The sequence below is a fragment of the Dermochelys coriacea genome, chromosome 26 (assembly GCF_009764565.3).
Source record: "Dermochelys coriacea isolate rDerCor1 chromosome 26, rDerCor1.pri.v4, whole genome shotgun sequence".
Taxonomy (NCBI): Eukaryota; Metazoa; Chordata; order Testudines; family Dermochelyidae; genus Dermochelys; species Dermochelys coriacea.
Window position 1 is genome coordinate 2,442,003 of NC_050093.1, and position 14,067 is coordinate 2,456,069.

Sequence of the window (14,067 nt, forward strand, 5' to 3'; positions counted from 1 at the left end):
TGTAGCTCACGAAAGCTTATGCTCAAATAAATTTGTTAGTCTCTAAGGTGCCACAGGTCCTCCTTTTCTTTTTGCGAATACAGACTAACACGGCTGCTACTCTGAAACCTGTCATCTTTTTAATAATAATCCTTAAGTTGTGGTGTGTTCCTATAACTGAAGGCACAGGAGGTAGGGATTTATTGACATAGTCAGCTAAATGGTAGTGTCTCCCTACACACACATTCCAACATTGCATAAAAGCAAGCTCCCAAAGAAGGGCAGTAGAATGAGAGTGAAGAGGTGAAGTTAAATAAAGCCAGCTTTGTAGCTCTGCATGCAACTGCCAGGGCTCCAAGGACTGAGCTGAGCTAGATAGAGAAAAGAAGCTTCCAGCTCTGCCTGTCCAGGTAGGTGCTACCCAGGACAGACAAATACTGGAATTTACAGAGTCAGATTTTCAAAAACTTTTAAAGCAGTTTAGGTGCCTATGTCTAACCAACACGCAATCCTCATTTACACCTTTAAGCATGCACACAGCTATTTTGAGCTCCTGTAATTTGTAGGAGAAAAGATAATAGCTGGACTCCCAGCTCTTGATGGCTCAGAGAATGCCTGTGCAGTTGGTCTGGTGTCAGAAAAAACTCCAGACTTTACATGTGAGGCTTCTTAAAAGCCAAGCCATGATGCTAGTGTGTTAATATTAAAGAATATTGCTTGAATTAAACCATACTGGATTCCTTAACCTGCAAGGTCTTAGCAAGAAATACAAAGGGTAAAAGGTGTGGCTCTCCAGGTGCTGATCAGTTTGGGTTTTATTGTATGAAACTTGAGGCAAGGGAGTCTGAAGGATTTTAAGCACCCTCAAGAGGAGAATTTGCTGATTCCTGAGAGGACAAGAAGCAGACAGAGAAGAGAGCTGGAGAACTTGCCCACAGGCCAGGATGGCAGGGTGATGGGTAACAGTATGGACTTCCAAAAAGCAGAGGAGAAATGGGCAGGCTGCCCTGAACACTACACACCTCTCGTGGCTAGACTTTTCTATGGATGGAAGGAGCACCTTAGGGCTCCCCCTTGTGCTGGGCACTCTACACCAGGGGCCAGACTGTCCCTGCTCCTGCCAACTTACTGAAGTCAAGGGTGGGAGAAAGGATGAATTTGATCCCTATTTTACAACAGTCCTAAGGCTGTGGCCCCTAAAATCTGGTTTGCATAAGGAAAACATGCTCCAATCTATAAACCAATACTGATCCTAGAGACTAACTGGAATAGAATCCATACTGAGGCAGACAAACCCATTTGCAGTAACTACAGCATTTATAGGTTTCAGAGTAGCAGCCGTGTTAGTCTGTATTCGCAAAAAGAAAAAGGAGGACTTGTGGCACCTTAGAAACTAACAAATTTATTTGAGCATAAGCTTTCGTGAGCTACAGCTCACTTCATTGGCTACTATTTTTCATGGCAGGGATTGGACAGTGCCTCTCAGGTTTAGTCAGGAGGGGGTCAAATTAATGACCACCAAGCACAGCCTGTTCTCCATACCAAAATCAACACCGTAGTTAGAACAGCAAGTCAGTCTCTGGTTTCCCAGCTTTCTGGTACCCTTAGTTTGATTTTTAAAACAGGATTGCTACGCTAATGTATGGATCTGTGGGGTAACCGCTCTAACGTGGAAAGATAAATGCTGGGTGCATTACTGTGCAGTGGGGAACAATAAAGTAGAATTTGTTTGACTGACTCTGGTGTCCTCTGTCAGGAAACAGGAGCCCAGCGGGTTCTCAGTTCACTAAAAACACCTTAGAGCAAAGTCTCCTAAAGATAGATTTGACAGGAAGTGCCTTAAGCCTTGCTGTGGCTTCTGGTTAGTGCCTCAACATGTCTGAAAAAAACTCAAGCTCGTGGACAGGTCCCTCATTCCCCCAGGTGCCATTGTCTATGGCCAAGGGCCAGAGGGTATTGATCGACCTTCCAGCCCCAAACCACTGATGATGCAGCCACCTCTGAGGTGAAAGTGGCAGCTGGTTAACAGAGTACAGCACCTTGTCCCCGCTCACCTGTGGTTGATGATGTAAGTGATGATGGTGGTGAACAAGCACAGCAGAAGGAGGGCAGTGCAGGTGTAAAGAACAGGATGCAGAACCTCAGCTGGGCCTGGTGCCTCAGTGGGGAAATTGCTGAGTTCCTAGTTACAAAAACAAAATTAGTTTCACATCTATGCCTGGCTAAGTCAAGACTGCCATACCAGAGCCATTGGGGATTGCTGCTGCTGTAACCCACATCCTGTGTCTGAGTGGACAATGACTGTTACGCTCCACTCTGCCACCTGGGACCTCTCCCTTTCCTTGCAGGCCAGCTGGAAGGGGTAGCTGGGGAGCAGCTAACAGGGGAGTTGGGCAAGGGGCAAAATACACCTACCATTCTGTGCACTTAAAGGTCAAAACACCAACAAGGGAACAAGCTTCAGGAGTATAAAGAGAATGCAGGCAGAAGTCCAGCAACAGAGTGGGAGCTATCCAGTTTATTGCACTCAATGCAGCATGTATGATTACCTGCCCTGTGGGGTGGTGGCGTATGTGTGCATTCAGTGCAAGGAGCTCCTGACCCTCAGAGACCGTGTACAGACTTTGGAGACCAGAGAGGTACATAGATGAGACTCTCTTGGACCCAGTAGAATGGTCCCACCCTCAGTCTGACAGCCTCTGTGCAGTTGAAGAGCATGAAAGCCTCAGGGAAGGAGAACTGGAGCCAAGGGAAACAATCCCATAGGTGGGACCCTCCTCCCAGATGATGATGGTGTGGTATTCTCTCGCACTGTGGATACTTCTCTGGGGGAGGTAACTCCAGTTATTAGGAAGAGACAGGCATTAGTAATGGGCAATTTGATCATTAGAAACAGATAGCTGGGTTTGTGATGACCGGGAGAACCGCATGGTAACTTGCCTGTCTGTTGTGAAGGCTGCGGATCTCTCAAGACATCTAGATAGACATGTGTAGTGCTGGGGATGAGCCGGTGGTCGTGGTACATGTAGGTACCAATGACATAGGGAAGGATAGGAGAGAGATCCTGGAGGTCAAATGTAGGCTGCTAGATAAGAGACTGAAGTCCTGGCCCTCCATGGTACCATTCTCTGAAATGCTTCCAGTTCCACATGCAGGGCCAGTTAGACAGGCAGAATTGCAGGGTCTCAATGTGTGGATGAGATGATGGTGTAGGGAGAAGGGGTTTAGGTTTATTAGGAACTGAGGAAACTTTTGGGAAAGGAGGAGCCTATACAGGAAGGATGGGCTCCACCTAAAGCAAAATGGAACCAGATTGCTGGCGCTTAAAATTAAAAAGGTCGTAGAGCAATTTTTAAACTAAGGGCAGGGGGAAAGCCAACAAGTACGGAGGAGCACGTGGTTTGGACAGAGACATCCCTTAAGGGAGCACCTATAAATGGAGATTCCCTATGTCCTAATAAGGAGGAGAGGCTGGAAGATGATAAAATACAGGTAGGATCTGATGAGAAACAGTCAAATTAAAAAAAAAAAAGTCCCATTCAATTACATCATGTAATGGCAGACAGCTAAAAAGTGACAAGTTTTTAAAATGCTTATATACCAATGCTAGAAGTCTAAATAATAAGATGGGTGAACTTGAGTGCCTCGTATTAAGTGAGGATATTGATATAACAGGCATCACAGAAACTTGGTGGAATGAGGATAATCAACAGGGCACAGTAATACCAGGGTACAAAATATATCAGAAGGACAGAACAGGTCGTGCTGGTAAGGGAGGGGCACTATATGTGAAAGAAAGCGTAGAATCAAATGAAGTAAAAATCTTAAATGAACTAAATTGTACTATAGAATCTCTATGGATAGTAATGCCATGCTTGAAAAATAAGAATATAGCAGTAGAGATATATTACAGACCTGCTGACCAGGATGGTGTTGGTGACTCTGAAATGCTCAGGGAGATTAGAGAGGCTATTAAAATAAAAAACTCAGTAATAATAATGGGGGATTTCAACTATCCCCATATTGACTGGGTACAAATCACCTCAGGAAGGGATGAAGAGATAAAGTTTCTCGACACCTTAAATGACTGCTTCTTGGAGCAGCTAGTCCTGGAACCCACCAGAGGAGAGACAATTCTTGATTTAAGGGGAGCACAGGATCAGGATCAGGTCCAAGAGGGGAGTATAGCTGGACCGCTTAGTAATAGTGACCATAATATAATTAAATTTAACATCCCTGTGGCCAGGAAAACTCCACAGTGGCCCAACACTGTAGCATTTAATTTCAGAAAGGGGAACTACGCAAAAATGAGGAGGCTAGTGAAATTAAAAGGTACAGCACCAAAAGTAAAATCCCTGCAAGCTGCGTGGAAACTTTTTAAAGGCACCATAATAGAGGCTCAACTTAAAAGTATACCCCAAATTAAAAAAGTTTTTTTTTAAAAAGCCACCATAATCTCCATTTATAGATCCTCCCTTAAGGGAGGATGTCTCTGTCCAAACCACTTGCTCCTCCATACCCATTGGCTTTGGTTAAACACTGTGGTTAAACAACAATGTAAAAGAAGCAGTGAGAGGCAAACTTTAAAAAATGGAAGATAAATCCTAATGAGGAAAGTAGAAAAGAGCATAAACTCTGGCAACTGAAGTGTAAAAATATAATTAGAAAGACCAAAAAAGAATTGGAGGAACAGCTAGCCAAAGACTCCAAAAGTAATAGCAATTTTTTTTTTAAATACATCAGAAGCAGAAAGCCTGTTAAACAACCAGTGGAGCCACTGGATGATAGAGATGTGAAAGAAGCACTTAAAGCCATTGCGGAGAAACTAAATGAATTCTTTGCATTGGTCTTCACTGTTGACGTTGTGAGGGAGATTCCCAAACCTGAGCCATTCTTTTTCGGTGACAGATCTGAGGAACTGATCCCAAATTGAGGTGTCAGAGGTGGTTTTGGAACAAACTGATAAATTCCAGGACCTGTTCGCTCAAATGTGAAATTGCAGGACTACTAACTGTCATCTGTAACCTGTCATTTAAATCAGCTTCTGTACCAAATGACTGGAGGATAACTAATGTGATGTCAATTTTTAAAAAGGGCTCCAGATGTGACCCTGGCAACTACAGGCCAGTAACCCTCACTTCAGTACTGGGCAAACTGGTTGAAACTATCATAAAGAACAAAATTGTCAGATACATAGATGACCATAATTTTTGGGAAATAGTCAACATGGCTTTGTAAAGGGAAATCATGCCTCACCAATCTACTAGAATTCTTTGAGGGGATCAACAAGCATGCGGACAAAGGAGATCCAGTGGATATAGTGTATTTAGATATTCAGAAAGCCTTTGACAAGGTCCCTCACCAAAAGCTCTTAAGCAAAATAAGCTGCCTAGGGATAAGAGGGAAAGTTCTCTAATGGATTGGTAACTAGTTAAAAGATAGGAAACAAAGGGTAGGAATAAATGGTAAGTTTTCAGAATGGAGAGAGGTAAATAGTGGTGTCCCCCAGGTATCTATACTGGGCCCAGTCCTATTTAACATATTCATAAATGTTCTGGGAAAAGGGGTAAACAGTGAGGTGGCAAAATTTTCAGATGATACAAAACTACTCAAGATAGTTAAGACCCAGGCAGACTGCAAAGAATTACAAAGGGGTCTCACAAAACTGGGTGACCGGGCAAGAAAATGGCAGATGAAATTTAATGTTGATAAATGCAAAGTAATGCACATTGGAAAACATAATCCCAACTATACATATAAAATGATGGGATTTAAATTAGCGGTTTCCACTCAAGAAAGAGAATTGGGAGTCCGTGTGGATAGTTCTCTGAAATCATCCACTCAGTGTGCAGCGGCCGTCAACAAAGTGAACAGAATGTTGGGAATCATTAGGAAAGGGATAGATAATAAGACAGAAAATATCACATGGCATCTATATAAATCCATGGTACGCCACACCTGGAATACTGTGTGCAGATGTGGTCGCCCCATCTCAAAAAAGATATACTGGAATTGGAAAAAGTTCAGAAAAGGACAATAAAAATGATTAGGGGTATGGAACAGCTTCTGTATGAGGAGAGATTAATAAGACTAGAACTTCTCAGCTTGGAAAAAGAGGCGACTAAGAGGGGATATGATAGAGGTCTATAAAATCATGAGTGGTGTGAAGAAAGTCAATAAGAAAGCGTTATTTACTCCTCCTCCTAACACAAGAACAAGGGGCCACGAAATGAAATCAATAGGTAGCAGGTTTAAAACAAACACAAGAAAGTATTTTTTCACACAGTGCACAGTCAGCCTCTGGAACTCCTTGCCAGTGGGTGTTGTGAAGGCCAGTACTATAACGGGGTTCAAAAGGGAGCTAGATAGATTTATGGAGGATAGGTCCATCAATGGCTATTAGCCAGGATGGGCAGGGATGGAGTCCCTAGCCTCTGTTTCCCAGAAGCCGGGACTGGGTGACGGGATGGATCACTTGAAGATAACCTGTCTGTTCATTCCCTTTGGGGCACCTGCCATTGGCCACTATCAGAGGACAGGATACTGGGCTAGATGGACCTTTGGTCTGACCCAGTGTGGCCGTTCTTAAGAGAGGGGGTAGGAGAAATCCAGGGCAAACATGGTGTGATGCTTTGGAGCCACTGTGTGAAGAGGAGAGAGCAGTTGCCTCCCCCTCCCCCCACCAAGATAACACCCCTAGTCTACTTCAGGAGGCCAGAGTCTCCCCTCCCTCTCCTGTCCCCCAAGAACACACCGGCCCACCCCTCCTTACCATGAGCACTGCAAAGTTGTTCAGGTGCTGGCCAAGCAGGGTGGTGATGTTGGGCTCTTGGTGGGCCAGCTGACAGCCCTCGGCACTCCAGCCCCCATAGCCCCCCAGCACCTCGAAGTTCCAGTGGGCAGGTATGGGGTCGGCCCCTTCCCTGAAGTGGCGCAGCGAGACAGTGACAGGCTCCGTGAGGTTACTGACCCCACAGCCATCTGGGGAGGGAAGGGGAGGAGAACAGCTGAGCAGATGCACTGCATGGGCTCATCCCTCACTTCTCACTCCACTCCCTGCTGTCCAGGGCCCCGGACAGGGTCAGACCTGGGGTAGTCTGCTCTGCAGCTGCCTCCTGGGACCTGACTGAGCAACACCCTACCTGGTGCACAAGGGGAGAGTAAAGCAGCAGCAACCAATGTGGAGTGGAAGGCAGGCCCGTGGCCTCTGCATGCTGCCGCTGCCGTGCCCCGCCAGACTCCTCATGGGCAGGGGGGAGGCCAGCTGCCCATCTGGAAGGAAAGTTTGGCCAGCAGGGGCCCCTATGGCTTCACATCTGGGTCAGAGACAATCCACCACATGAGCTGCTGAGAGCCACACGGCCCCCCTGGGGCTGGGGGAGGAGGACGTGGGATCCAGTGACCCGGTGATAGCAGCTTTTCCCATAGCCCCCTGACACTGCACCCCCTAGCAGTGCAGGCTGTGAGAGCCCAGTGCAATGGCCCTGTCCCCCGTGCAGCAGTGCCCCTTACGTGTCCCGGCGTAGATCACGGGGGTGGCCACGCTGCGGCGCTTGCCGTTGTCGGCCAGGCGGGAGGAGTTGCCGGTGCTGCGGAAGAGCTTGCCATTCCGAAACACCAGGAACTGGACCTTGCAGGCCTGGGGCAGGGAGAGTGGGGCCGAGGCAGAGAACAGGCTGGGGGGCAGCTGGATGGAGGCCAGAGCGATGCTGTTCTGAGGGGACAGGGAGCAACAGGTTAGCAGGTCCAAGACGGTGCAGCTCTCAGGCCCCGTTCCTCCCCATCGCCACCCCCCAGTACCTTGATGTGGAAGTTGGCCAGCGAGATGTTGGGCCGGCCCGTGGTGCACCTGAACTTCAGCTGCTGGTCAGCCAGGGGCTCAGCCTCCTGCTCCGGCAGCGATGGGCGCCCGCTGTCTTGCTTCTGGAAGGCCGTGCAGCTCAGCCCCGTGTAGCTCTCCGGCTTGATCAAGTAGGCCTCGAAGGCAATGTTCCTCGAGTTCTGCCGAGGGTACAAAGCAGCCAAGGTGTTAGCAGGGCACCCACCACAAGGAGCCTAGCAGCCGTGGAGGCAGAGGCCAGGCCACTCTCACCCAGCATCCCTCAGTGCTGACCCCCAGCCCCCTGCTATTCCAGCCCTGAGCTCCCTCCAGTCCTGCCCAACTCCCCAGCCCTGGGGCCCTACCACAGCCACATGCTGCGAGTTGCTGCTGAGCACGTAGCCCGCGATCTTCTCCATGGAGCGGACGATGCTGGTGCAGGCCTTGTCCTCGATCTGAGCCATCCACAGGATGTGGTCGTCCACCAGCATCATGTTACTTGCCATCTCCACCATGACGTCCGGGAGCTGGAGGGGAGCAGGGGGGTGGTCGTCGTGGGCTCTGACACACCCAGCCCCAGGGATTCAAGGAAGATTCCCCAGGGGCGTTTGGAGCATGGGATGGTCCCTCCACTTGTGTGCTGCAGCCTCCCTCTTGGGGTGGTGACATCAGCCCGTCTCTGGGTGGGTGTGAGGGCCAGCGGGGGCCTACAGAGAGGCCTAGAAGCGGGCTGGGGGAGATACTCCCCCTGGCTGGAGGACAGTGACTGGTCTGGGCAGAGGCTCACGTGCTGGAGGATGAGAACACCTGAAGCACTCGACCCCCAGGCTGGGCTCTGCTCACAGACACCTTGACACTGGGACGAGGAGCTGAGCGTTCATGGACAGCACCACGTGGGGGAGAAGAGGCTGTGTGTGGAAGGGAAGGAGTGTGCAGAGAGGGCTCGTGACAGGGAGCTGGGGCAAGGGAGAAAGCCCTACCTGCTTGATCTGGTCCACATAGCCAATGAACTTCTCGATCATCTGGGCCACGTAGATAACGTCCATCATGTCGGAGAAGTTGGCAGCCTCAGCTGTGTACACGCGCAGCTGGTGCGCCAGCGTCAGGGCATTGGAGGCATTGATGGGCATCTGCAGAGGCAACGGGGGAGTCACCAGCTGGGTCAATACCCCCCTCCTGCTAGCCCAACTCAACAATGCCAGGGACTGCCTCAGAGATGCCCTGATCTACAGAAGGGTCACTGAACGGCACGCAGGGCTACAGCTGCAGCCTGCAACTGGCACAGATGTACCATGGCCACATTCGCCTGGAAACATGACAGGCAGACAGATGGACGGACGGACAGACAAACGCATACTGCAGACAGACAGACTGGCAGAGGGATGCAGGCTGCAGATAGACAGACAGGCTGACAAATAGATGCACACTGCAGATACCTAGACAGACAGGAAGGCAAAACACATACTGCAGACAGACAGACAGGCAGAGGGATGCAGACTGCAAATGAATGGACTGGCAGGCAGACAGATGCACACTGCAGATGGACAGAGAAGCAAGCAAAGGGATGAACACTGCAGACGGACGGACAGAGATGCACGCAGGCCGATGCATACCGCAGACAGACAGACACGCAGAGGGATGCAGGCTGCAGATGGACAGGCAGGCTGACAGGCAGACAGATGCACACTGCAGATGACTAGAGAGACAGGCAGACAAAACGCATACCGCAGACAGACAGGCAGAGGGATGCAGGCTGCAGATGGGCAGACAAATGCACACTGCAGCTGGAAAGAGAAGTAAGCAGAGAGATGAACGCTGCACACGCATACTGCAGACAGACAGGCCAGACGGGCAAAGAGGAAACCTTTTCCTTCCCTTCATCTCAGCCAGGCCCCACTCACCAGCACAAAGGTGTAGAGCACGCGGGTGATGTCGTTGGTGTACAGGCAGTGCGAGTAGTCGCCCTCCTCCCAGCGCCCCATGCGGTCGCAGCGCCGTGACGCCTGCTTCTCCACCACGGTGCCCCCGTTCACGGCCAGCGAGGTGAAGGGGTACTGCAGGCAGGACTGGTAGGCAGTGATGCCGGCCAAGGTGCGGGGCCACCTAGATGTAACGGGGAGACACGCAGTGAGAATGTGCCCGGCCACTTTGGGGCCCCGGGCAGGCCCCCAGATACCATCGCCCTCTCCCCACAGCATCCTCCGTTCTCTCCCCTGCCGCCCCTGCGATAGGAAGGATCCCCACCCCCAAATCGTCCCCTTTCAGTCCCTCCTGGAAACCCTTCGCCACAGAGCTGGCAGGTCCTTGCAGCAGGGACTGGTCCAGCTGCTGTCCCACTAACACCTCCGCACCCCGGTTTGTGCGTTAATTCACCCCGTGCAGGCTGCCCAAATCCTCGGTTGGGAGCTGGGGCAGTCTCTGTTCTCGGGATGCCTAGCACTATGGGGCCTTGATCCCCAGCCCTGGTCAGCAGGCCCTACAATAATAATAAAGAGTAACCGAGGAGCCTTGGACCCTGTGCTATGCGCTTCGGAGCACTGTAAAGAATGACATTGAAAATAACAACAGCTGCAGCACCTGCCACCTCCAAGCACCTTCTGCTCTGGCCTTCCAGGCTGCCCTGATAGGAGAAGGGACTTGCCCAAAGGCCAGTGGCAATGCCAGCCAGGAAACCCCAGAGCCCTGACTCCCTGCCCGCTCCGTCTGTCAGTCCCAGGCCCGCAGCACTCACCACTAGGCATGTACGGAAGCAGGTTAAATCTAAGCAGGCAGGTGGATCCTGCAGGGTGGGGTTCGCTGAGTGGGAAACTGCTCGGCTGAGCTATTTTCCCAACGGGGGACACGGAAATGGGGGATTTTCAGCTGCATTCTCTAGTGTGCACGTCCCTAGGCTGGCCAGCCTCTCGGAACTACGAAAGGGACAAGAGCCTTAGCCAAGAAGGTGCTGCCATGCCCCAGCAACCAGCCGCACTGTGGTCCCTGGATGTTATTACTGGGCCACAGAGGCTCCCCTCCCACCTCAGGGTGTCCTAATGAGCACGTGGGCAGGGGCCTCTTGCTGCCCAGATTATCCCCTCTTGAGACTGACAGAGGGGTCCAGACCCCAGGGCTGGCAGCATGACACCTTCCCGCAGCCCGGAGCTGGGAGACAGGCTTCTACACAGACCACTGGAACCCAGACAGACAGAGGGGCGACAGGTGGGTGAGGGACAGGCAGTTGGGACCTGGAGGGCCACAGGCCGACAGAGGTGGGGGACAGGCAGGCAGGAGCTGGTGGGGGAGGGCCACAGGCAGGCCGATTTCCATTTCCTGGATGACAAAAGGCCAACAGTGCCTAGCCCTCCTGCAGCGCGCTGAGTCAGCACCATGGCGGGGCTAGGCTGTGATTAGCCCCATTCCCCTGCCGCAGCCCTGGGAACCCACCACCAGCCTCAAGAAAGCACGAGCCTGGGAAACCAATGACAGTGGGGATGCAAACCGGCTGCGCAGAGCTGGGCACAGGGAGCCTGCCTGGGGCTCTCCCAGCACACAGCAGGGCCGCTGGCAGGCTCCCAGGGGAATGGTCCCTCCCCTGGGGCACTCAGGGCCTCTCCAGGGATGGGCTGACAGCAGGGGCTCAGCAGCTGCTGGGAGCGGCACGGTGGGTTAGTAAGGGTGGAAGGGGCCAGCCGAGAACCCGGAGGACTGGCAACCCTGAAATCATCTAGCCCATCTGCTGGGAACTGGACAGACCGCCCCCAGACTCAGCTCACCGATGACCAAAACCAGCCAGCGAGCTCCCCGTCTGGTACGTTAAGAAGCACCATTTCCTCAGGGCTCTGCTGGGTCAACTGCCCACAAACCAGGCGGGTGCAGACAGCAAGGAAGCTCTGCTGGCATGGAGCGGGAAGCAGGCATGCGTCTGTGCATGTGGGGGAACAAGTCCATGGTGTGCACTGGGGGGATCCCAAGGGGGATCAGGGAGAAGTTTTCCAGCTGCATGCAGGGCATGACAAAGAGAAAAACTTCAGACAATCCACAGAGCAGCTGAGATTTTTATGGGGTAATTTATTTCCCTCCCAGGAAATCTTGGCTGGGCCCAGCTGTTTCAACATCTCGTTTCTGAGCCACTCCCTGCTCACCCGCTACCACCACAACTGGATTACGGGAGGGGGGCCCATGGAGGTCACATGCCTTCCCCCAGTTCCGCTCAGCAGACACCCAAGCCCAGAATCCTTCCCCCGTCCCACAGTCCTTTGCGCCAATCATGAGACCCAATGGCTGAAATGAAGCCGATCAGGCTATCGGCTAGAAGGGAGCCAATATGGCTGCAGTTTGCCGAGTCAAGGGGCTTGTCTGCATGGGGAGATTGACTAGAAGAGCTGTTCCGGCGTGGACATGCTCTCTCTGACTAGGAGGGCCCACCGAGGGGCTAGTCCCAAAGAGCTGTTGGGCATTAAATTCACACCATAGCTTATTCTGGAATCAATCCCCTGGGTAGGGCTGATCCTGGCTAGAGCTGGCAGCATGGATGGGGTGGGCTGCTTTTCCTGAGCCCTTCATGCCCCTCGGTGCCCCAGTGCCCCAAACCACCCTGCCCGTGCCCCTCTGCCCTCAGCAGGATGGACCTCATATGCCTAGCAGCTCTCTCACATCCAGTAATGCAACTGGACCCCTGAATCCTCCCCACCCCTTGGCAGCCTGCTGTCCTGGTACCCCCTGTATGCCCCCATGGGCACCAGCCACCTCTGCATCCCTGCGAACCCTCTGGCAGCCCATATCCCTCCTCCTTGCAGTCCTTGTACCCCGCACTGCAGCCCATTTCACGCTCAGGCCCCAAGCCACCCCTGTATCCCCCCCAGGTGCCTCTCCCCCAAGCCTGCCTATATCCCCCAGGTCTCCAGTTGCCCTGTACCCCACTGTATCACTCCCTGGAAGCCTTCATCCCCCTACACCCTCCCCACCCCACCCCCAGCAGCCCCGTCCCCCAGACTGCTGGCCACCCCTGTATCCCCCCAACCCACGGCAGCAAGTAAACCCCCCAAGACCCTCTGTGCCCGAGGCCTGCAGGGGAGTTCCCGTGGCAGAATGCCAATTTCCCCAGCTATCCAGTTCCATACCCAGCGCGGAGCGGAGGGGGCGGGGTGTGCGTGGGGTCCTGCTAATCTAAGCCATATTTACTGTACCAGTAATTTATATTCCATGAAGGCCCCGCCGAGGTTACAGTGGGCTCCCAAAGCCTTTCGTCTCTTGCCAGAGGAATTCCAACACCTCTGCCTCTGGAGCCTGTCTGCGCTGCCAGCACGGGAAGCCTTTCAAAGAAGCCTCCCCATCAATGGCTGCCTAATCGCTGCCAGACGCCGGGTCACCTGCGGGACTGAGCCTTCAGCACCCCCTGCGCCTGCAGTCTGAGGAGTGGGGGAGCCAGCGGAAAATCCCGGACACCCCCATGCCCGCTGCGCTGCCTCCTGGCCCCCTGCCTCCCACAGGGCGGCGTTTGCAGCATTACTCACACGCTGTCTGGAGTTAGAGGTGCTGGGGGACTCTGCAAACAGACACCAACTATCAACCAGGGCAGGACTGGTGCCGCTGGGCCCCTGCTGAGCCCCGCAGGGGGCAGGGAGGGATCTCCAGCCACACCCCACCCCATAGTGCAGTTTTCCACCCCTCTCAGAAGCATGAGGTGTTGGAGGCTGGGCTGGAGGGACCTGGCGACTGGGCTTGTAGGGCAAACTGTGTGTGACCCCCTTTTCATGCCCTCCAATCCTTCCAGTCAGCTGAACTCTTCATCCTGACGGAGGAAGGCAGAGGGAACTCCCCCGATGCCCCCAGGGTTATGGGGGTGGCTGGCGAAAGGGACCCCTCCACACTGCAGCTGGCCCAGCAACCCGGTACCCACAGCAGCCCCACAGGGAAACCCAGTGCTCCTTGTGCCAGCAACACAGAGCCCTGCTGGGGGCGCTCACTACACACCGATTGCAGCAGGATACGTGAAGAGGCCACTCCTACCCCAGGCCCTTTCCCCCATGGGTAACTGAGCAGTGACCAGGAGGTGCTGCTGGAGTGCGGGCGTCGGGGTGCAGCAGCCCCAGTTCTGACCTGAAGTCCCCACGGTTGTTGGTGACCCTCTCGGCTGGGCAGTACGAGGCCGATGTCTCCAGCACCACGATCTCCACCTTCTTGCTGACGTTGCCCTGGGAGGTGGAGACGGCGCATTCCCACTCGCCATTGGCAGAGACGTGGATGTTGGAGAGGATGAGCTCACTGGGGACAGGGAAGACGACAAGGCA

General features: G+C 53.0%; 1 protein-coding gene and 1 long non-coding RNA gene across 2 annotated transcripts in view; one reads left to right on the plus strand and one right to left on the minus strand.

The window, feature by feature from the left end:
* Positions 1-14,067, minus strand: part of ADGRA2 (adhesion G protein-coupled receptor A2) — a 108,190-nt gene that overhangs the window by 4,447 nt on the left and 89,676 nt on the right. Inside the window, 8 exon segments of the mRNA XM_043502918.1 lie at positions 2,034-2,161; positions 6,752-6,960; positions 7,492-7,693; positions 7,780-7,980; positions 8,164-8,325; positions 8,779-8,928; positions 9,700-9,901; positions 13,877-14,041. Coding sequence (XP_043358853.1) covers positions 2,034-2,161; positions 6,752-6,960; positions 7,492-7,693; positions 7,780-7,980; positions 8,164-8,325; positions 8,779-8,928; positions 9,700-9,901; positions 13,877-14,041 — 1,419 coding nt within the window.
* LOC122457521 lies at positions 112-1,716 on the plus strand. Its single transcript, XR_006277075.1, has 2 exons — positions 112-1,302; positions 1,413-1,716. It is a non-coding gene; the product is annotated as an uncharacterized LOC122457521 (long non-coding RNA).